This window comes from Panthera uncia, chromosome C2 (genome assembly GCF_023721935.1).
Source record: "Panthera uncia isolate 11264 chromosome C2, Puncia_PCG_1.0, whole genome shotgun sequence".
NCBI classification, from domain to species: Eukaryota; Metazoa; Chordata; class Mammalia; order Carnivora; family Felidae; genus Panthera; species Panthera uncia.
The window spans coordinates 82,335,407-82,359,045 of NC_064810.1; the positions used below are offsets into that span (position 1 = coordinate 82,335,407).

General features: G+C 33.3%; 1 protein-coding gene across 7 annotated transcripts in view; it reads right to left on the bottom strand.

Moving 5' to 3' along the window:
- ATP11B (ATPase phospholipid transporting 11B (putative)) overlaps nt 1-23,639 on the bottom strand; it is a 128,110-nt gene that overhangs the window by 18,075 nt on the left and 86,396 nt on the right. For 5 of the 7 annotated variants that reach the window (XM_049628519.1, XM_049628520.1, XM_049628526.1 and 2 more), the window contains exons 22-28: nt 20,475-20,620; nt 18,755-18,814; nt 17,062-17,189; nt 15,866-16,004; nt 5,639-5,704; nt 4,989-5,092; nt 3,355-3,520 (exon numbers count right to left, since the gene is read on the bottom strand). In XM_049628519.1, coding sequence (XP_049484476.1) covers nt 3,355-3,520; nt 4,989-5,092; nt 5,639-5,704; nt 15,866-16,004; nt 17,062-17,189; nt 18,755-18,814; nt 20,475-20,620 — 809 coding nt within the window. Of the gene's footprint in view, nt 1-818; nt 905-3,354; nt 3,521-4,988; nt 5,093-5,638; nt 5,705-15,865; nt 16,005-17,061; nt 17,190-18,754; nt 18,815-20,474; nt 20,621-23,639 lie in introns of all 7 variants that reach the window. The other 2 variants (XM_049628523.1, XM_049628524.1) reach the window with 1 other exon arrangement.

Consider the following 23,639-nt stretch of genomic DNA (forward strand, 5'->3'; position numbering starts at 1 on the left):
ATACACAAGATACTGACGGTGAGAAACTGAAAAGTGCCAAAAGTAAAAAAAAAAATTTTTTTTTTTAGTTATTAGTTATATTACTTTCTCTCTTCAAATCAGACTGGAGTTAAAGTTAATAAATAGTTCTGGTGACTTAATTATCAAAAGTTTCAGGATTTAAAACTTTCATTCTCTTCTATAAAAAGACATCTATATTATTATTTTTGTGGTAACGGACAGAATGGATCTGTCTGTGGAGATAAATATATGTATCTCATATATATATATGAGATACAAAATATATTGTGCAATTTATAGATGCACTAAACAGTAGCAAGGATATGAAATGTTTCAGCAGCCATTACAGTGTACAAAGACAAACACACACATGTATTTACAGCACGAATTAAGGCAAGATAAAAAATGGGCAACTCTCAGTTCCAAGTAACTGAAACTTAAAAAAACTTTAAACCTTATGATGAATTTCTGTAGCTTAAATTACTCAACATGCAGGAGCATCCTTAATTATGAAAATAATATGACAAGCAGAAGCATCAGAATTGTACTATAAAAGGTAGTTAAGGTGTACAATAGGTAACAAGGTACAGATCTCTGTCCTGTTATGCTGAATTTTCATCTGAATTTTCAGTTCAAAGAAGAAATGGATATATATTTTAAGTTTTAATATACATATTAATAAAGGTCAAATTAGAGACAGAGCTGTGCTAACAAAAATGCCCCACTCTTATTTCATGCCTCTGCCCATCTTTTGAATATTGTTTAATTGACCTTTAGCATGCAGAAGAGTTAACAAGGTTCTACTCCTCCTACTCTACCTAAGTTTGCTCAGCTGATTCCTGGCCCTCGACAATGGCTGCAGTGCGATGAACTCGTCACTTAAAGCAACTGTGTTGGAGTACATCTATAAGTGGACAGAAAAGGGATGGTACATACAACAAGTCAGTGAGCTGTAATCATCACCTAAGAGACAGACACAGGACAAACTTTGTAAAGACATCTGTTCCTCCAAGAATAGGAAATATACATGGTACACATACATGACTGACATTTGTAGGGCTGTTGGCTCTGCAATCAAGAGAATTTATTCTTCATTCTTAATACCACATGGTTATTCTGGAGAAAAACAAAGCTCAAAATAAATGCTGACAACTCTTTTTTTTTTTTTATGGTTTTTTTTTCTTGCTACTTTTGGCAAACAATGAAGTGTCTGACAATTTTCTAACCATTTCTTCATCATTTGAAATCAGTGGTAATGGTATAAGTCTGAAATAATAAAGATTACGGCTTGTAGCAAAGGAATAATGTCACACATAGGATGTGAATAACCATATACTGTTTCAGCAAAAACAAAACAAAACAAAACAAAACAAAACAAAAAAACCACAAAAACCCCCAGCAGGTTAGAAGATCTCTGAATTGAAGTAAACATTTCCTCTTTGGGTTGGACCACAATAGAACATCGGGTCAAGTCATTTAAAATTAAGTTTAGCGGTGCAAAAGGGAGATTGTACTAGATTACACACCCATTTAAAATAAGTTTAGTTTACCCCATGTTCCATTTTTAATCGATTTTAACCTATGGTAAAAGAACCAAAATATATATAAAATACTTCTAGCTTTTTCTGGTGTAAAGGTCTACTTTTAGGTGACAAATATTTCCTATGTAATCCTTTAAAAAGAGGCCATAGAAAAGGTAGCAAGAACTAATATCACTTTTTATTATCATAAGAAATCTCTATAAATACACATATTCTCATGTATCTAAAGATAAATGTAAATAAATCTGATTACTTTTATAAAGAATTAAGTTTTAAAAGTGGTGTCGTTAATATATTTTGGTGAAATATAACTTTATATAGGCCAAGAGGGGAAGACAAATGTGTTATCCATAAAGGTCTAGAAAAAGTGTAATAGACAATGTATTTAATACACTTAATACATTTAATACTTTCTTACTATAAATATTTATGTCTGAAGATTAGAAAAAAGATACACAAACCTTTTTGATATACATTTAAGGAATATACTGCAGAATAGAAAAGTTTCTCCATGCTGATGTAACTATGTGAGCACAGAGTAATCAATTATGCAAATTTCTCCAGCCCCATTTGGAAATTAGTATCACAGAGGAACATCCTCACTGTCTTGATAATTATGATGCTTTTACTGAGGACTCACTACGTACAGGCCCAGGGTTAGGTGTTTTATATTCATTATCTCGACAATCATGTAAGGTAGTAATTATTATTCTGATTTTACAGAGGAGGAAATTGAGGCTTAGGGATGTGACTTGATTAGGGACACACATTTTATAAATGGTTAAGATGGTATTTGAATTAAGTCTGTCAGGCTTCAGAGGCCTATGCTGTTTCAATGGAGTTAAAATGTATATTGGCTAGGACTTAGTTACCAAAGCAAAGAAATGCTAAAGAAATGTTGATATGATCAACTGAAATTAAAGCTAATACATCATTTAGGAACCCACCTCAGATCACTACATACTTAGGGAGCAATTATTCTATTTTTGAATACACAACTAAATTTTCAAAATTTAAACAAAATTTGCTTAGTGTGTAGCAAATATGCAGAAAAAGTCTCAACCATGTACAAGTCAAATATACAAAATGGCACATTCAACTAAATAGCTATTATTTCCTGAGCATCTACTATGTTATTGAACATTATTTCACTTAATCCTCATTATAAGGGTAATGAAATAGATAGTTCTATCATAATTTTACTACTCATGAGGAAAGGGAGACTTAAAGTTACGGAGCTACCAAGTGGTAGAACTGGGTTCTGAACTGAGAATTATCAGGCTCTAAAGACTATATTCTTAAACACCATGTAACACATTGTTAATATTTATTAATATGCATTTAGTAAGAAAATATATTTTATAAAAATCCATTCTGTAAAAATTATTTAGGTTAAAGAACGTATTTCAGACTCTTGTTGAAAACAAAGTCATGTGAAAAACTGATGCTAGAATTCTAATGTGTATCTAAAAGACATGGATTTATCCCAATTATAGATCTCTGATAGAATGCCGTAATGTTATTTAAAACATAGTTACTATGTTTATCTGGACATAACTTGATAGTCTTCTATTTAAATCTAGCACTCTGTTAATAAACAGTATAATTTAAGAAAATTTTAATTTGCCAGGAGTCAAAATTAATAGAAATAAGAAACAACTAAAAAATATCACATATAATAATATTTATTTTGCGAAATACTTGACACAAGAATGGATAATTTCCTATTCTGTGATATAAGCAAATTATAATGACAGCTATTCATCATTACAGACCTCTAATTAAAAAGGTATTGTATATAAAAAGTGGTTACCTGTGCCTTTTCAGTATTTGTAGGATGGAGCTGTCGTTCAAATACTTTCTTCACAATATCAAGCAGTAGACATGTAACAACCATAAGTATTATGGCAAACCAAGCAGAACCACTTGATAGGAGCTGAATAAATACAAAGTACATATTCTGGGAGCCCAAAAATGGCCTGCAAAGAAAGAAGGTAGGCTTAATAGAAATAGAAAACTGGGTACCTGGGTGGCTCAGTTGGTTAAGCATCCAACTTCAGCTCAGGTCATGATCTCATAGTTCATGAGTTCATACGCTGTGTCAGCCTCTGTTCTGACAGCTCAGAGCCTGGAGCCTGCTTCGGATTCTGTGTGTGTCTCTCTCTGCCCCTCCCCTGTTCATACTCTGCCTCTCTCTCTCTTTCAAAAATAAATATAAACATTTAAGTAGAAAACTGGTAAGACAATTTCTTAAATCAAAGCATCATGTAAATCCACTATGAACGTCATAATTTTAAGATTACTCCAGGCAAATGGTCAAAATTTGGAATTAGTATAATTAACTGCATATGTAATAAAACAAGAGAGACTTTAATTGTTAAAAATGAAATCCAATTTAATTATTTTCAATGACAACTATAGTTTTTATTATTAGGAGGGTGACAAGCAGCTGACTAGGTAACTCTACCTGAGCAGTAGGATATCAAAAGAATTATGCAGTAATACAGACTTATGAGACCAAGAATAGCAAGGAAAAGTATGTAACAAAATACTTTCCACTAAGCAACTAAATACTGATTACTCAAATCCTAGGCTGAAAAGCTCTTCTTAGAAGTTCTTCTCTAAAAATGTATTTTACAATAAATACACTCACAATTACAAATTCTACATAGTAATAGGTATAGTCGACATACTCTTTTTGGAATTTTTGTATAGATCACTTCAAAAGAATATGGGGAAATACAGAAAGAAATGGAAAAATAAAGAGGATTAAAATTAAACATTCTAGATGATAATAAGGGTATCCTTGTATGATCCTAAATGGAGGTTAATATTTAATCCAAGATGTTTTGGCTACTTTGTGTAGTTTTCTGCCTGACACTGGCATCAAAGACACAGCGGGCAAATGTAATTCTCCAAAGGAGAGATTTTAGATTCTCACTCACTAAAGAATCTTAAGAGAGGCATTAATTTTCAATCTATCAGAGTGACAGAATATCTGATTTTACCAATAAAGACGAAGCAGATTATTTACTTTTGAAAAAGAAGTTAACTCATTCATAAAAATAATGGTTCTATGTGACTTATATTATGTACACTGATAATTTAGAGGTAATATGGTTACTGTAATTTGAACACTAAGTGTACAGTAAAACAACTGTGGTTTAAACCCTAGCTTTGCTACTTCTTAACCTTTGTTATCTTGGTTTTCAGTTTCCATATTGAAAGAATAGAGATAATAATATCTTAAGTTAAAACCACTAGAACATAGTATATATTCAGTAATTGTTAATTTTGCTTCTCCCTATCAGTAAGATCAACTGAAAGAAGCAAATTTATTACCGAATAGGGTCTCAAAATTATTCTGAGCAGAATTTGTTCATAACATAACCTATCATAATAAATAGAGTTGAAGCAATATAATTAAAATATAATATAGTTACTTACCAGAGAATCCCTCCATAAAACAAAGAAAATACAAAATAGAATATAATAGATCCCCAGGTAACAAGATGGTTGATCCAGGTCCAAAAATGAGTTTCCAAAGCCATCTAAAAAAAATTTTTTTTAATCTTTAATACAAAACAATACTTACTTAAATTAAACTTCATAGATGAAATATAAGAATAAAATGTAGTAATTTTAAGTGCCTAAGGTGCCTATGGCAAGTCCCTCAGAAGATAAATATTAATGAAAGGGTCCATATGAAATTGAATAATTTCAAGTTTATAATGTTTTTCTTCTATGAGGAAGTAGCACTGAAATTTATTGAATACTTTACTCTCTACTCCATGGACTAAAACAACCTGGGTTATTTAACATTATATATAGGGAAGTGAAATTTCAGAGATGAATATTGTGAGGTTAACCTTTATTTGACCATAAAAATCAGCTGAGGCTTTCCAAAATAACAAACTTAAATGTTTTTTAATAAAAATTAAAATGAAATATTAAAATAGCAATCAGTGAAATTATTCATGACTAAAAAAAGAAGTTAAAAGGCAAACATATCAACCTACAGTTAAAAAAAAAAACAAAATTGACTTTGAATTATACAGATACAAAATGTGTCCATGTTTCTAATTTCTGCACCATACCTTGACTGTGACTGTAATAACCATGACTGTGAAAACCAAGGTGCCGAATGTCCAGTTTCCAAACATCTAAACAGAAAACAAAAAAACAAAAAACAGAACCATTACTCCATTAAGTATTAATAGGATGCTAAATCAGATATAAGGAAAAAGAAAAAAGCCACATAACTTCATTCCTTACTAAAAATCACTTGCATTATGTAGGCCAGGTACATTTGAAATCTGCGACTACATTTGTAAGGTTAAAGCAGGTTATGAAAGGTTAAAGGTTATGAAAAAAACATAAAGCATTATTATGTTTATTACCGTCATGTAAAAATGATCCTTTGGAGAACATTATCAGATTAGAAACCCAAAGATGGCTGTGAGATTGTGTGACACAGGATGTTTTTAGTTAGAATGATAGTTATTAGTGACTACTTTATTCATGTCACACAATAAAAATGATAACTCTTCAATCACAACTGTCTTCTGAAACCATTCCAACCAGAGGTTATGGCAGATCACTTGACACTGTATTTCTGGACACAGCGTAGGTGAGCAGGCTCATAGGGTAATTCTATTTTTAAGTTTTTGAGGAAACTCCACATTGTTTTCCAGAGTGGCTGCACCAGTTTGCCTTCCCACTAACAGTGCAAGAGGGTTCCCGTTTCTCCACATCCGCACATCTGTTGTTTCCGGGGTTGTTAATTTTAGCCACTCTGACTGGTGTGAGGTGGTATCTCAATGGGGTTTTGATTTGTCTTTCCCTGATGATGAGCAATGTTGAACATCTTTTCATGTGTCTTTTAGCCATCTGTATGTCTTTGGAAAAGTGTCTATTTATGTCTTCTGCCCATTTCTTCATTGGATTATTTGTTTTTTGGGTGTTGAGTTTGGCAAGTTCTTTACAGTTTTTGGACACTAACTCTTTATCTGATATGTCATTTACAAATATCTTCTCCCATTCCGTCAGTTGCCTTTTAGTTTTGTTGATTGTTTCCTTTGTGGTGCAGTAGCTTTTTATCTTGATGAGGTCTCAATATTTCATTTTTGCTTTTAATTCCATTGCCTTTAGAGATGCATTGAGCAAGAAATTGCTGTGGCTGAGGTCAAACAGGTTGTTTCCTGTTTTCTCCTCTAGGGTTTTGATGGTTTCCTGTCTCACATTTAGGTCTTTCATCCATTTTGGGTTTATTTTTGTGTGGGTGTAAGAAAGGGATCTAGTATGCTAGATATGTTACCAGTATGCTACTGGTATCTAGTGGGTAGAGGCTAGGCATGCTGGTTAACATCCTACAACTCCTAGGATGAACCCCTACAATTAAAATTATCTGGCTCAAAATATCATTAGTACAGAAGGTGGGAAGCCCTGATTCTGAGGGTAGGAAGAGAAGACTGAAGAGGAACAGTCAGTAAAGAAGCCAAAGTAAGTTATAGAAGCTGAGAGAAGATAACGGCAGGTAGGAAGGCTTTGTAAATTGTGCCCAGTGGTTGAGTTCATAAGGGCTGGGAAATGCTCTTGGATTTAACAATGCAGGGGTGGCTGGTGACCATAAAGAACATGGTTTTGACAGAGTGCTGGGAGCAAAAACCCCACAGGAGTATGTTCAAGGGAGAAGAGGAAACAGGAAGTAGAAACAGCAAAAAAAGATAGGTTCTTCAAATTTTGCTCTGAAAATACACAAAAAATACAGCAAATGCAATCTGTAGCTCAAGGAACTGTGATTTTCATTAGAAGATGGGAAATATTAGAACATGTCTGTATGGTGACTAGTATGATCTAATAGAGGATGACAGACTGATGAGAAGGAAGGTGAAAAGATAATTGCAGGAGTAAAGTCCCAGGTTAGGCAAGAAGGGGTTTAAGAATAAACAAAAGATGAAAACTTTTTGTATTAGGTTTAACTTAACTATACAGAGATCTATAAATGAATTACCTTCCCTAATCAGTTGTTTAGTTCTCCAATACAAACTCTCTTTATTATAGATTTTAAACATTTGATCAATTGTTGGGTGATACGATAAGAAGCGAAGTATATTTTTCTTTAAAAAAATTTTTTTTTAATGTTTATTTATCTTTGAGAGACAGAGTACAAGCAGCGGAGGGTCAGAGAGAGAGCGAGACACAGAATCTGAAGTAGGCTCCAGGCTCTGAGCTGTCAGCACAGACCCTGTCCTGGGGTTTGAACCCACACAGTCCGATGCAGCGCTTGAATACATGAACTGTGAGATCATGACCTGAGCTGAAGTCGGATGCTTAACTGACTGAGTCACCCAGGTGCCCTGCAAAGTGTATTTTTCTGTTCTCTTCTAATGTACACTAAATTTCATTTTCTATCAATTGCCTGGAGTATTACCAGCGCTTTAAATATTTGTCTCATGAATAAATGAACATACAGGGAAATTCTTTTTAAAAAAAAAATTTTTTTTTTAATGTTTTATTTATTTTTGAGACAGAGAGAGACAGAGCATGAATGGGGGAGGGGCAGAGAGAGAGGGAGACACAGAATCGGAAGCAGGCTCCAGGCTCTGAGCCATCAGCCCAGAGCCCGACGCAGGACTTGAACTCACGGACCGTGAGATCGTGACCTGAACTGAAGTCGGATGCTTAACCGACTGAGCCACCCAGGTGCCCCTACAGGGAAATTCTTTAATGAACTAGATAATCAAAGTTGTATTAATCATAAAATGTTTTATTCAAAGAAATCTGTATCTACTTATAGGAATTAATTGCATATGTGTTCTTGAATGACCTGACTGGTAATTACAGTGGTTAAATCATTTAAATTGAAATAAAAGATACTGTATTCACTGTGGAATACAGATACAAAATGACATATTTCTAGTCTTAACACAGAGCTCTTACCATTTGGTGGTTAGGTTTCAACAGCTGATGACATGTATAGCATGAAAGAGAAATTAATTAAGAATAGGAAATAAGGGGAGAAATCATTATAATTTCAAGAAAAAATAGTGAACAGTATAAAAGAGTTTATTTTTCTCTTTCAGAATTACAACCTGAAATTTCATCTCTTTAGTCTACCTTGAGTTGCTAATTAATCTGGCAAATGGTCCAGACCTAGAAGGTTTGATGAGGGTGTATTACTTTTTCTTCCTTAATATATTATATCTCATTAAATTTTTAATGTGGTGGAATAGTGTACAAAATGTATTTTAGAATGGTACTGTGGCTCTGATAATTCCAACATCTCCACTGGAGAAGTCTAACTAGAATTAGAATACTCTAAAAACTTTTCCCTTTTTCTCTCAATCCTATATATATTTTTGTAATTTCAGTTATTTTAGTGTTTAAAACTGGGTACAATTTCATAAGGACACAAATCATTAATGGTAGACATTTTCCTTTTAGTTCTTGCACACTTCAATAGAACAAAACCAAAACAAGCAAATTTAAAAAAACCCTTATTTGGGCCAGATCTCATTTTAAATAGTAGTTGCCTAGTTTGTCATTTTCATATCAGACCATTGAGAATGAGTGGAGTAGATATTAGTATTTGAATTCCTGAGTTAACAGGAGCTGTTTTTCTTTAATCTTCTTTCTTGTGAAGCCTTTGGCTGAAACCACCCAACAAGCAAAATGTCATGTAGGCTTATGATGGGAACTCAGCTACCTCTAAAACTCTTCTCCTGATTATTTTCCTCCCTATATCATCTCGGTTTTCCATTCTCACCATATGACTAAAATTCCCTCCTTTCTGTTTCCTTCATTGTAGTGTTTTAGTCTTCTAATGTACTCTTACCCAAGCTGACATGCCTTTGCCTTTGCATCCTACAGAAGTCCACTTTATTAGAGGTGAACTCTTCGAATCTGAATTGCTTTTCTACCTTCTTTCTTATCTATAATCTTAAGTATCATCTTCCCCATCTATGATTTTAAATAGCTTTTTCCCTGAGAAAGTTACCTTGCTGAGATCATAGGAAGACAATACAAGCTATTTCCAAAAATATTCCAAACAGCAACATTGTCAGAATAAGTGTGTTCTAAGATGAGATTACTTACTCTGCAGAGATCAAGAGAGGGGGAGATAAATTCTTCTTTTTTTAAAAAGACAGTCATTTGTTTTTAGTACCTCTTACTTTACTTAAATAAACATTCTTCATTGGTGTTTACCTCCCAATTATTTAGCTTTTCAAAAAAAAATGATTTCATAGATAGTCATGTTCTTAGAAACAGAAAGCAGAATTGATTTCCAAGGGCTGAGAAGAGGGAGAAATGGGTAGTAGTTTATAGAGTTTTGGTTTTCCAAGTTGAAAAAGTTCTGACGATTTTATTGTACAACAATATGAATATACTGAACTGTACTCTTAAAAATGTTAAGGTGGTTAAAAAAAAAAAAGTATCACATTCTTTTACAAAGCAGGAAAGAATATCCAATGGGAAAAAGACTATCTCTTCAACAAATGGTGTTGGGAAAAATGGACAGCAACATGCAAAAGAAACTGGACCGCTTTCTTACACCATACACAAAAATAAATTCAAAGTGGATTAAGACCTAAATGTGAAAACTGAAACCATAAAAATCCTAGAAGAGAACACAGGCAAGAACTTCTTTGACAACAGCCTCAGGAGCTTTTTTTCTACATGTGTCTCCTGAGGCAAGGGGAAACAAATGCAAAAATAAACTACTGGGGCTGCATCAAAATAAAACTTCTGCACAATGAAGGAAACAATCAACAAAACAAAAAGGCAATCTATGGTATGGGAGAAAATATTTGCAAATGACAAAGCCAATAAACGGTCAGTATCCAAAACATATAAAGAACTTGTAAAACTCACCCCAAAAACAAATAATCCAATTAAAAATTGGGCAGAAGACATGGACAGACATTTCTCCAAAGAAGACATCCTGAGGGCTGACTCAAGAAAAGATGCTCACCATCACTTACCATCAGGGAAATGCAAATCAAAACTACAGTAAAGTATCACCTCACACCTATCAGAATGGCTAAAATCAACAACACAAGAAACAACACGTGTTGGTGGGTATGTGGAGAAGAGAACACTTGGGCACTGTTGGTGGGAACGTAAACTGGTGCAGCCACCATGGAAAACAGTATGGAGGTTCCTCAAAAGGTTAAAAACAGAACCACCCTATAATACAGCAATTTGCACTACTGGATATTTACAAAGAGTACAAAAACACTAATTCAAATGGATACATGTATCTCTATGTTTACAGCAGCATTACTTACAAAGTATGGAAGCAGCCCAAGTGTCCACTGATTGATAAATAAACAAGAGGTGGTATATATACACAATGAAATATTATTCAGCCATTAAAAGAGAATGAAATCTTGTCATTTGCAACGATACAGATGGAGCTAGAGAGTATAATGCTAAGTGAAATAAGTTAGAGAAAGACAAATACCATATGATTTCACTCATGGGGAATTTAAGAAACAAAACAAACCAGCAAAGGGAAGAGAGAGAGAGAGAGAGAGAGAGAGAGAGAGAGAGAGAGAAACCCAGAAATAGACTCTTAATTACAGAGAACAAAGTGATGATTACCAGAGGGGAGGTGGGTGGAAGGATGGGTTAAATAGGTGATGAAGATTAAGGAATACACTTGTGATGAGCACTGGGTGACATAAGGAATTGAATCACTGTACGGCACACCTGAAACTAATAGAACACTGTATGTCAACTAACTGGAATTAAAATAAAGACTTTCTAAAAAGTATCAAATTATCTATTTTTAAATATGTGCAGTTTACTGTGTATCAAATACAACTCAAGGTGTTTTTAAAAAATGATTTAGTGGAAATCAGTTTTCATTATTTTTGGAGGACTTAAAAATTTTTTTAATTCATTTTTTTATATTTCTAAGTAACCTGTACACCCAACGTGAGGCTCAGACTCACAACACTGAGATCCAGAGTTGCATGCTCTACTGACTAATAAGCCAGCCAGGTTCCCCTGGAGGGCTTAAAAAAATTTTAAGTTATATTAAGATCTGACTGACTTATTTCGCTTAGCATTGTAATTTCACTCATACATGTAATTTAAGAAAGAAAACAAACAAGCAAAGGGAAAAAGAGAGGGAGACAAATTAAGAAATGGATGCTTAACTATAGAGAACAAACTGATGATTACCAGAAGAGAGGGGAGTGGGGAGATGGGCTGAACAGATGATGGGGATTAAGGAGGGCACTTGTTGTGATGAGTACTGGGTGATGTATGGAATTGGTGAATCACTATATTGTACACTAGAAACTAATATAACACTGCATGTTAACTAACTGGAATCAAAACAAAATCTTAAAAAAATAAAACTAAAGTTTTTGTCAAACATAAAGTTACATCAAGATCTCTAACAAATATTCTATAACCATTTTAACTTTTGTCAAAACTCTTTAAACATAAAAGAAATGGTGATTGTGCTTTTCCATGAAGCATGTTTAAAAACACCAAAAAAGTTGATTCTGTTGGATTACAGAAATACTTTAAAGTTTTATGTTAAGCTCATTTTTAGCTTTGAAAATAAAATGAAAAGATTACCCATGCAATATAGCCACCAAATTACTGATCTGTGACTTCTGGACAAATGTTTGTGATGATACCACTGCACTGTAAGATAAGCTCCAGGTTGTACAAGCACTAGGAGTATCTTAAGCCTGCATAAGGCTAGGCAAATTTTACATGAATTTAATTCTTCTACTATTTTGGAGAAAAATAATTAAAAATTCATCACTATGTCATTTTTAAATGGTGCTGTGAAGGTAAAGATCTGCCCATAGGAAAGCAGTTTTTAGACACACACACACACACACACACACACACACACACACACAAGCATTCAGCCATGTTATATACATTACTCTTTCCAAATCTCAGAGAAAATTTTATCAGGGTTCTTGTATTTTACTAAAGAAAGGAAGTCCTGTTAAAAAGATCTGAGAATATATGAAAAATGAGTAATTCTTTCCTAAGTTAAAGAGAAATTAAGAATGAGTGAATACTTCAAAAATATTTGTTGAAAATTCATACTTATAATATTCATGATACTGCTAGACCCTTATACAAAAAATGGGAGTGGAATCTTAACTTCTCCTGAACTGTCCTGCTCTACCTGGACCCTAAACTATTTCAGCTCTTTCTCCTGCTCCTCTCTCAGGGTCACTGATTTGCATCAACTTCATCCTTATCTCCAGCTATTCCTCTTCCCAGTACTTCCCCCTAATAATGTTTTCTACTTCAGGCTTTCAACTGTTGGTAGATTTGTTGGGCACACAGGAATAACTAACTGGAAAACAGAAACCATTCAACATATCCAGTGTTGAACAATGGGACATGAGCTAGATGTCTAAAAAGATTTTCAGTATAGGAAGACGTAAGAGAGGGCTGGAGCAAAAGGACAGAGGTCTGTGGGCTTAACCCTAAGGAACAGATGGTTCTAAGACTTTGGGAAAAAAGAGACAAGAGATGAAATATAACAATGGCTTGGAACTAAAATGAGCACATTCTGAGAGAGTCAGCAAGGACAATTTAACATACACATTTAAAGAGGAGAGAGATTCCAGGAGAAGTTGATCAGATGGGATTGGGAAGGCAGGGTCTTCAAAATACTTATTGGATGGTAAAAATAACAACTAACTCTGCCAAGACTGATTGAGTACTTGTACATGCTAGCCACTATGCCTAATGCTCTTTATATATAATAATCCTCACTGCAAACCTAGAAGGTAGGGATTCTGCTCCTATATATAATTTTGTGGGTGAGGAAACTGAGTCTTAGAGAGGTTAACTAACTCATCCCAAATCACTCAAATGGTAACTTCAGGTGTCAGGTTGTGGAGTCATTTCACCTGATCCCAATGTGTGCTTCTTTCCCACTATACCTAGTATTGGTGGCAGGGAGTAGTAGATTAGTTTCTAATGGTATATATCTGAGTGATAGAACAATTAGGCTAAAAGGGGAAAGAAGTTAATGATTTACAAATTGAGTTACCAAAAAAAGGGAAACCAACAATTCATACATGGTAATGAAAAAAATCTTCATTAAGATTTTATCTTTGTATACAGCATGCTTAAAATTTAATTTTAAAAGAGTCACTAAACATAAGAAACAAATTTAAATTATCAAGGGAATACTTAAATTCTGACATATAATAAAATACTATGTAGCCATGAAAAAATATTTTTGAAGCATTTTTAATAACATGGAAAGTCACTTAGGCTATAATAAGGGGAGAACTATAATAAAGCTATCATTGGGGCGCCTGGGTGGCTTGGTCGGTTAAGCGTCCGACTTCGGCTCAGGTCATGATCTCACGGTCCGTGAGTTCGAGCCCCACGTCGGGCTCTGTGCTGACAGCTCAGAGCCTGGAGCCTGTTTCAGATTCTGTTGTCTCCCTCTCTCTCTGCCCCTCCCTCATGCTCTGTCTCTCTCTGTCTCAAAAATAAATAAACGTTAAAAAAAAAAAATTTAAAAAAAAGCTATCACTGAGACATAGGGGGATATAAATTATGAGGTTAATGGAAAATAGCAAAAAAATAAAAAGGAATGGGTGAAAACATGTTAAAATCATAGAAGTAATTATACTTAGGTAAAAGGACAACAGGTGATTTCTTTTTTTTTTTTTTAAAGATTAAAACAATTATTTTAGTAACCTCTACACCTACTGTGGGGCTCAAACTTACAACCCCAAGATCAAGACTAGCACACCCTCTGACAGACTCAGCCAGGGGCCCTGGTGATTTATTTTCTTTATATTTTTTCCTATGTATTTCAAATTTAATGGACACATACAACTTTTAAAATCAGGAACAAAGTACTAACCAGCAACAAAAAAATTAATTTCCTTTCATGGATGACATGTTCCTTCTACTTTTCAAACCTTCTGTCCAGTTTTCACCCTAATATTTCAGGTAGCAATGGGCATACTATCTGTAAGTTTGATGGTCCTTGCACAGGTGGCACTATTGTGCACAAAGGCACTGGGCTAATAACTTGTTTCTCAAAGGAACTTAGGATCATGGCTAAGCACACAGGCTTTGAAGTCACAGAGATCTGAGTCTGAATTCTGTTCTTGTAATTTATTTATGGTGTGACCTGAGGCAAATTTCTTAACCTCTCCAAGGTTAATTTTCTAATATGCAAAAAGTAATGATATTTTCCTCACAGAGTTATTATAATTTAATAAGCTACCACACACAGTTGGGACAAAGAAATAACTCAATAAAAGGTAGTATTTGGGAAGTGCCATAATCTTTATACTGTACAAGATCATATTTTTGTCCAAATCAGGCTAAACATGTCCTCAAAAGTGAATGCATGTATGTTCCTGCACTACATCTTAAAGGAATGGCTAAAAAAAACCTCTGTACAATTGAAATCCATTTCCTTCATTGCACTTGGATATTTTATTTGCTTATTTTTTGTATCTCACACGACTCTATGCTCCATGACCAAGCATGTTTAGTTAATCTCACATATCCAGAACCTAGTATAGTACACAGTATGCTTGGTCCTTAATAAATATTTGCCAAACAGATAAAACTTCATATTCTCCCAATTGCGAATCTTGTATCTCTGTGTCTCAAAATATATTCTTCAATGCTTAAGTACTGCCAGTGGGAAAGGGAAACTAAAGGCGACAAGCATTTCCAATTTACCACAGTACCACTGCTGTCACTTCCTTTCCTCGTAACTCATTTAGCTAAGCCTAGAAAGAGAGGCCTAATTCAGCCAGAAGTCAAATAAGCTCTCCGATCAGGACACAGTAACAATGGCCACTTCCTAAGCATACCAAAAAAAAAAAAAAAAAAAAAAAAAGAAAGAAAGAAAAATTCACATGATTAAAAGCAAAAAACTAAACACCAAGTCCTCATTTCTCATATGAAAAATGCAGGTCACAGTATCTCTCCAATAGGATTATCGTGACAATTAATGGAGATGGAACATGTAAAACTCTTAGCAAAATAGTAAGCACTAAATAGACAGCAATTATTATTAAGACACAATCCTAAAGCAAACAGCATGCAAGGATATATCCCCTCGTGTGAATTAATTTAATAGCAAAACTGCCTAGTAACTTGAGTTTCATATTAAGACTATACTGTAATGCTTTTAACTTTTGAAATCTTTATACAATTGCATTTTAACTTAATACCTACAATTTTATAATTTGAATTGAATTTTACTTTTATTTTTTATGAGACAAAGTTATGAGATCAGACTAAATGAAATTATTAACAAATATTCTTTAAAAAATGATATATTTTACCTGGCCATTTCCAAGCAGAGATATATCTTTTCCAATTAGAAAATAGGATCCAAAAAAGAAAATAAAGGCATGACTGAAACCCAGGATGGTCCAATAAAGAAATGTTCTAATGCTTAGTTGACGGTTTTTACTAATGTCTCTGTATATTAAAAAAAAAAAAAAAAAAGAAAAAGGAACATGGTAGGATTCATGTTTATTATTTCCATACTAAATTATTGTTACAAATTCACAATGAAAAAACAAGAAGGATATTTAATTTAAAATTGCTTAAAAATATTAGCAGAAAGTATACACCTGAATTTACAAATCACTGTTTATAATACACATCTGTGTAGCAGCTTATAGTTCATGTAATATATTTAAAAACATTTTCTCATTTAGAAAAAAAACATGATATAGGCATAATAATTCAGCTTAATTGTTAAAAGTTGATCTATCTGCAGTATATTCTGTTGTGAACAGTCACTCTGCTATGACTATCTGTTTTTAGTGGAGTCATTTGAGTTTGGTTCAGCATTGAGGCTCCTAATCGATTTCATATCCACCAAAGGCTGGAAGGAAGAGCAGTTTGTGGTAATCTTAAGTCAAGCCCAGTCCTAGATATCCTGGGAAATCAAAGTGAGTCATTGCCATTTCTGGATGACTGAATACCTCTGTAAGAGTGGACATCAGGTTAACTTGGGAACCATAAACTGGTCTTCAGGAATAGTTCCACATCTCTGTGATTACTTACTTGGTTCTGGGGAAGCAGGGATAACCCAGAAGATCTGGAATAGGAATTAATGTCCTCAACCCTGAATTTTGCATTGATTATGACTTATTAATTTGTCAACGCTAGAAAATAAACTAATTTTTTAGAAACTCTGGAGACAACCAATTACTAAATAACTTCTTTTGTGCACATAAAATGGAGTATTACTGGTTTGCAACAGTAAATGCAAATTAAACAACTGCCCAATGCATTCCTAGTACAAAAGTGTTCATTTCTAAAAACACTGGAAAAGTTATTAAATTTTTCTTTGATATCCAATAACTATAAACCATAAAGTAAAATACTTCCTTAGTAAAATATTAATCACCGAGATACTGCCTAATATATTTGCTTATTTATAGGATGCTTTCAAAAATTGGTAACTACGTAACACACTTTTTATACTCAGAACTGTTATGGACATTTAATACCGGAAAATACTTACCGATAGAGGGTAGGCTTGCTCTGTAATACGTGAGGGTCTATATGCTGTTCCAACAGACTATATATCAGTATAGGTAGGGAAGTAAAACAAATATTGTATAAAGTCAGGTACACGCTGTCATACAGTGTCTAGAAAGAGAAATTGGTGGGAATTTTGAGATTCTAAACTGTGTATTAGTTATGTATATGATCACAAAGAAGCCTACTGGAAATAAGCATAAAAATTATATAGCTTTCTCAATTTACACAAAAATCCAATTTAGTAATTCCAATTTGTTTCTTACATAGACACAAACACATAATATTCCTAGATTTATATTCTTTGTGGGAATTGGAACACTTTGTTATGTCAAGTGATCTGGAATTACAGTGAATTGGAGCTACACTTCAAGATTCTCCACAACTTGGTCATTGAGATGTCGTTTTTACACAATTCTCCTGCATGCATCTTAGGCTTTTTACTATTCCTTTGGTAGGGAAAACATACAGTTTTGCTTTTATGACTCTGTCTTCCCATCTAAGTCCTACATTTCCTTTAAGGTATGATCCATGAAACTTTAAACATTGGCTCAAATTCTTGATGATCAAACGTCCTCTTCTAAACAGCTGTCTGTGCTACTATTGGTACTAAATGCCTCGCACTTTGCGTACACTTCATTTATTGTTTTTATTGTTATTAATACTGTCTCAAATTATACTGTAAATTCCCTGAAAACCTAATCAAAATAGATTAGGTCTACTTATAGACCTAGCATTCTCTAATTCATTACAATAATGTAAGCAAACATTATTACTGGCAATCAATGCCCAAGCAGATACTTGAAATTTAGAGCCACAGGTTGTAAATGGAAGCAAAAACAGGATTAAGGATAGAGACAGCTAAAGAAAAACCTAAGATAATCAGGCTCTTATTATTTCAATAAATTAGAACAAATATCTTAATTAGAGATGTATAATGTGGTATGTAAAAAGGGTGCTCAATTAGTCAAAAGCAGTAGATCCTAGTATGGTTTAGTTATTAACTTCGTAGCTATGTGATCATGGCAAGTTACTTAATTTCTGTGGATTTCAATTTCATTTTCCATAGAATAAAACAGAGTAGATGGCAAATATGTGACGTGTGTACAACCAAAGACCCACATGTGCTCATTATAGCTACTACTACCTGATTACAGGGTTTCTCTCTGAGCCTGTAGCTTCAGAACACTTTTCAAAGTAGCATTCCTGGTGGCTCTACCAGTTATTTACAGTTCATTACTGAGATAAAGTCTATATATCATTCCTGGACTCAATCACTAAACTTCCTTCCCCATCCAAAAAAACTCTGTGAGTCAAAAAATAAATAATGAGGTAATCCCCCAATAGTTACTCTAACATGGCTTAATATAGAGCTTACAGAAATATTACATGTAAGTTGAAAAAGTTACCAAAATTCTCTCATAAGCTGTTAAGAGTTAATACTTATTTTTTAGAAAACATCTAGAATTAAAATATATTTTGGTATTAACATTCACTTCAAACTGAAAATCAGAATAAATATTATCAATTTTATACTGATCAAATACACTAATTAGGGAATTTTTGTCTATTTATTTGTAGGACTAGGAAAAATGTAAAAAGTCCCTCCAACTATCAAAAACTGAATACACACACCTTATTCTAAAAGGATAAATCAAAAGCTTCTATTTACTTACTTGTTGAGAAAACAAACAGTAGAACTGATATAAAAATTGGGGTGTGATAAAGCACACATTCTGAAAAACAAGATTAAACGGAAATAATTAAAATATTTGGGTCTAAAAGGGAAATAATTTCTAAGAATGGTTATTAAAGAGTCCAGAACACAATTTCTGATATGGTAAGTAGAAGATCTACTCATAGGAACTTGTTCCCTTATTTAAAATTTCTAAAAGAATTCTAAGCAGTACTTCAAATGTCAGAATGAAAATCCCTTGGGCTCTTATTGCTAAACAATGCCATAATTTTGAATTTACAGCCTTCCAGCTATTATTCCATACTTTTCATATATAATACAATAAGTACAGTTTATTTAAACTATAGGGTTATGGGCACCTTGGTGGCTCAGTCAGTTAAGCATGCGACTCTTGATTTCGTCCCAGGTCATGATCTCAACGGTTTGGGAGTTCCAACCCCATATCAGGCTCTGTGCTGACAGCACGGAGCCTGCTTCGGATTCTCTCTCCCTCTCTCTCTCTGCCCCTTCCCTGCTCACACACTCTCTCTCAAAAATAAATAAAATAAACATTTAAACCTTAGGGCTTAATAGCTTTTAAATAAAAATATTTAAAATAATAAATGGAATTATGGAAACATCTTTCCATTTCAATATACAGTATAAAACCTTGGATTGTGAGTAACTTGGTCTGTGAGTATTCTGCAAGATAAGCAAACATTTCTAATAAATTCTAACTTGATAAATGAGCAATGTCTTGCAATATGAGTAGTATGCGATACTGAATGTCATATGATCACAACTCTGCCAATGGTTTTTGAAATTTGCTTTGATAAAGTGCTCTGGATTACAAGCCTGTTTCTGGAATGAATTATGCTCACAAACCAAGGTTTTATTGCACTTATAGCAAAAGTTATGATAAGATAGAAAAGCTATAATAAGGTGGCCATCATTTATTAGCAATATGCAATCTACCTTTGGCTTATAGATTGGCTACCAATTGGCTTATAGATATTATTTATAGAATATATGCAATATAGAACACTATATATTGTATTAAATATCTTGGTATTCAGGAGCTCCTAACATGGGTTCCCTTGAAGTATACTTTCCCAAAAAGGGTTAAGAGAGAGAATGGTATTTCAACATAATTAGTTTCCTTGTAATCCTAAAATGTATCTTATTTTATGCATATAAAACCCCTCTAATGAGTAGTTTATACATCTTACTAGACTACCAAAAGGTCATTCTTGGCACAAAAAGGATGAAGAACCTCTGCTTGAAACCACTGTACTGGACCTAAATTAAAACTTATTACTGGCTCAGGAAAAAATAACATGAAAGAAATCAAATTAAGTATGTTTTAATTTGCATAGAATAAAATTATCAATTTTAAGTGTGAATTTTGATGCTAACAAATTTATGCACCCAAGTAACCACCACCACAATCAAATTAGAGAGCTTTTTCTATCATGCAAAGTTCTCTTATATCCCTTTCCAGTCAGTGCTATCACCTGCACCCCTGGCCTCAGGCAACCGCTGATTTTCTTTCTGTAGTACACATTAGATTTATGACAAAATAATCAAAGTATATCCCATAAACTGTTATTTTTACTTATAGAAACAATTTTTAAGAATAATTTGAATGGCAATCACATACCTTAAATTAAAACCTCAAATTACTGTCAGTAAATGGTTATATATATCTCCATGAAACTCACCTTATAAAAAAAATACTGTACAAGGGTAGCTATTCTAATATAATAAAAATGACCATGAACAAAAAGCAATTTGGAGAGGAATTTAAATCTAGCTATTGCATAGTCACTGTTTCTTGCAGCTTGTCTTCCTTCTTTACCCATGATTCCTGTAATAAAGAAGACAAAAAGGCAAGTTCATTGATAACTGAGAAGTGTGATTTTGATAATTTAACTACAAATATCTTAATTATCTATAGCAGTTGAACCTGGGCTTGGGAGCACTATTTCCCAATATAGAGTGGATAGAAGATTCCCAAAAGGTTGCTCCACTTAAATCAAATACATAATTAAAACAAATCTACAATACATACCAGGTATGTAACATCAAGTGCCAAAGACTCAAAATATAATAAAATACAATGAATATAAAAATAATGTTGAAAGTTAAGGATCTAATAAGAACATCAAGTTTTACACTAATAGACACAAAGTACTAGTTAACAGATTTCTAATGGAGAAAGTGCTATAAAACAGCTTTAACTTTGTTAATTTCCAATGAACATAAAAAAAATCCAAATTGAATGATTAGAACCTAGCAAAAATGAGCATTAAGTTTAATGGTTTTAAAACTTTCGCACATAAGTCAAACAAAATGTGCTCTTTACTTATTGATTGAACTTGATTATTTAAAATGGAAGCCCTGATTTTATTACTGGATTCAAATGGCATGAAATATTTCAATAAATATAACTAACAAACATTACACAGAGCAAATGAAGACTTAAAAAAGTTGTACGCATTGAGGGCATCTGGTAGGCTCAGTGAGTAAGCATCAGACCCCTGATTTTGGCTCAGGTCATAATCTCACAGTTCCTGGAATCAAGCCCCTTGTCAGGGTCCATGCTGGTAGCACAGAGCCTGCTTGGGATTCTTTCTTTCCCTTTCTCTCTGCCCCTTCCCCACATACACGCTGTCTTTCTCTCTCTCTCAAAATAAACTTAAAAAAAAAAACAACTGTATGCACTGTTTGCTGAAAATTCTTGCAAAGGTAATTAATAGTGAGAAAAGCTAGCACACTCACAACTTCTTACCTTTCTACGACTGCATCTAGATAAAAGTTACGCATGAAATAGCAATTCACCAGATTATCTATGTGCACATTTTGAACAAATGCCAAGTATATAAATATTTTAAATGTTTAATGTGACAATCTTGCTCCCTTTGTTAATTTATCTAATCTAGGCTGGATAAAATGTGCTTTTTAAAATAAGTGTCCACAATATCACTTGAAATCAGTACATAATTTTATCTGATAAATATGAGTACATTTTTAAGGTTACAGTAATCCTTTAGGTTTCAAAAGAGTTCTTGCCAAGTTTGTTTTTTCAATCTGGAAACAGCTTTGAAAAATCATTTTTCAAAATTATAATTTTTTATTTTTGTAATAAAACAAAAAAAATTTCCAAAATGGCTAGGTATAGATCATCACTTACATTTATAACATCTAGAGAAGACCACTATTTTTGGTCTATATCCTTTAAGAATTTTTCCTTCTGCATTTTTTGTGTGTATTTAATATATACACAAACAAATGTACAAAACGAGATTATTTGTTTTATAATCTGTTATTGTCACTTAATACATTATGGACATTGTTTTTATAACATCTAACTATGTTAACTATTCATTTGTTAAAAATGTTTTTAATTTATTTTGAGAGAGAGAGTTTGTGTGTGTGTGGGTGAAGGGCAGAGAGAAAACCAAGCAGGCTCCACACAGTGTGGAGCCCCACGTGGGGCTTGATCTCAAGAACCTCAAGATCATGACCTGAACTGAAATCAAGAGTTGGACGCTTAACCAACTGAGCCACCCAGGCGTCCCTTTATTCATTTTCTTAAAAGAAATTCCTAGATGCATAACTGCTAGGTCAATAGGTACACATTTAAAATTCTATTATACATAATAATGCAGGGTATACCAATTTACACTCCCCCTAATACTGTACATGAGGATTTGCTAATTCTAACCTTTGCCAATTCCAAGTTTTACCCAACTTTGTAATTTTGCCAATCTGATAGGTAATTTTAACTTGGATTTTTTTTTTTTGAGTGAGCTGAACACTTTTTTTCATGCATTTAATACTCATCTTAATTTAAAAAAAATGTTTATTTTATTTTGAGAGAGAGAGAGCACGTGTGCATGAGAGTTGGGGAAGGAGAGAAAGAAAGAAAGAGAGAGAGAGAGAGAGAGAGAGAGAAAGAGAGAGAGAAAGAGAGAGAGAGAAGGAGAGAGAGAGAAATCAAATCCCAAGCAGGCTCTGCACTGTTAGCACAAGGTCTGATGCAAGTCTAGATCCCACAAACCATGGGATCATAACCTGAGTCGAAATCAAGAGTCAGAAGCTTAACTGACTGAGCTACCCAGGCACCCATGCAAATGTTCTTTATTAGTTTCATGTTTAAAATTTGAATTTGGGTATATTTACTTCTGCCAGACATACTGATCATTCCCTTTACAATGCCTTTCTTTCTTTCTTTCTCTTTCTTTCTTTCTTTCTCTTTTGTTCTTTCTTTCTTTCTTTTTCTTTCTTTCCTAAAAATTAGATCCTTCCATACCTCAAATTACAAGATTATTCATTAAATTTTTTTCTTCCATTCGTTTTGTGGTCTTTAAAATTTTTAAAATATATAATCATTCTGGTATTTGTTTGGCTCTAAGCAACAGAGACCCAACTTTTTTTTCCTCCCAAATAACCAAATCAGTTATATTAGTATTTTTTTTTATCAAATAACTTGTTTCCCTACTTATTTGAAACATCTCCTTTTTTTAAAAACTAAATTTCCAGATGTTTCCATGTATCCTTACTCACTGGTCTTTCTGTTATACTAGAATCAAATTGTTGTAACTACTGTAGCTTTTTATGCCTTTAATAGGAAGGTATAGGAAGTTATCATCAAATTGTTATGGAAATTTATGGTAAACAACAGTACACAAACTAGAAAGAAAATTAAGTTTCAAAATGAAAAGTGAAGAATTGATTTGAGAGCTACACTGGAAATATTAGACCTGAGAACTACCTATCACAGGACATTACAGAGGTTATTCCAGAAGAGGAATTAGCCTTTTTTCTAATTCTAAAATTTTATCCTTCATTAAAAAAACCTCCATACTTTTCTCCTTTGCTTC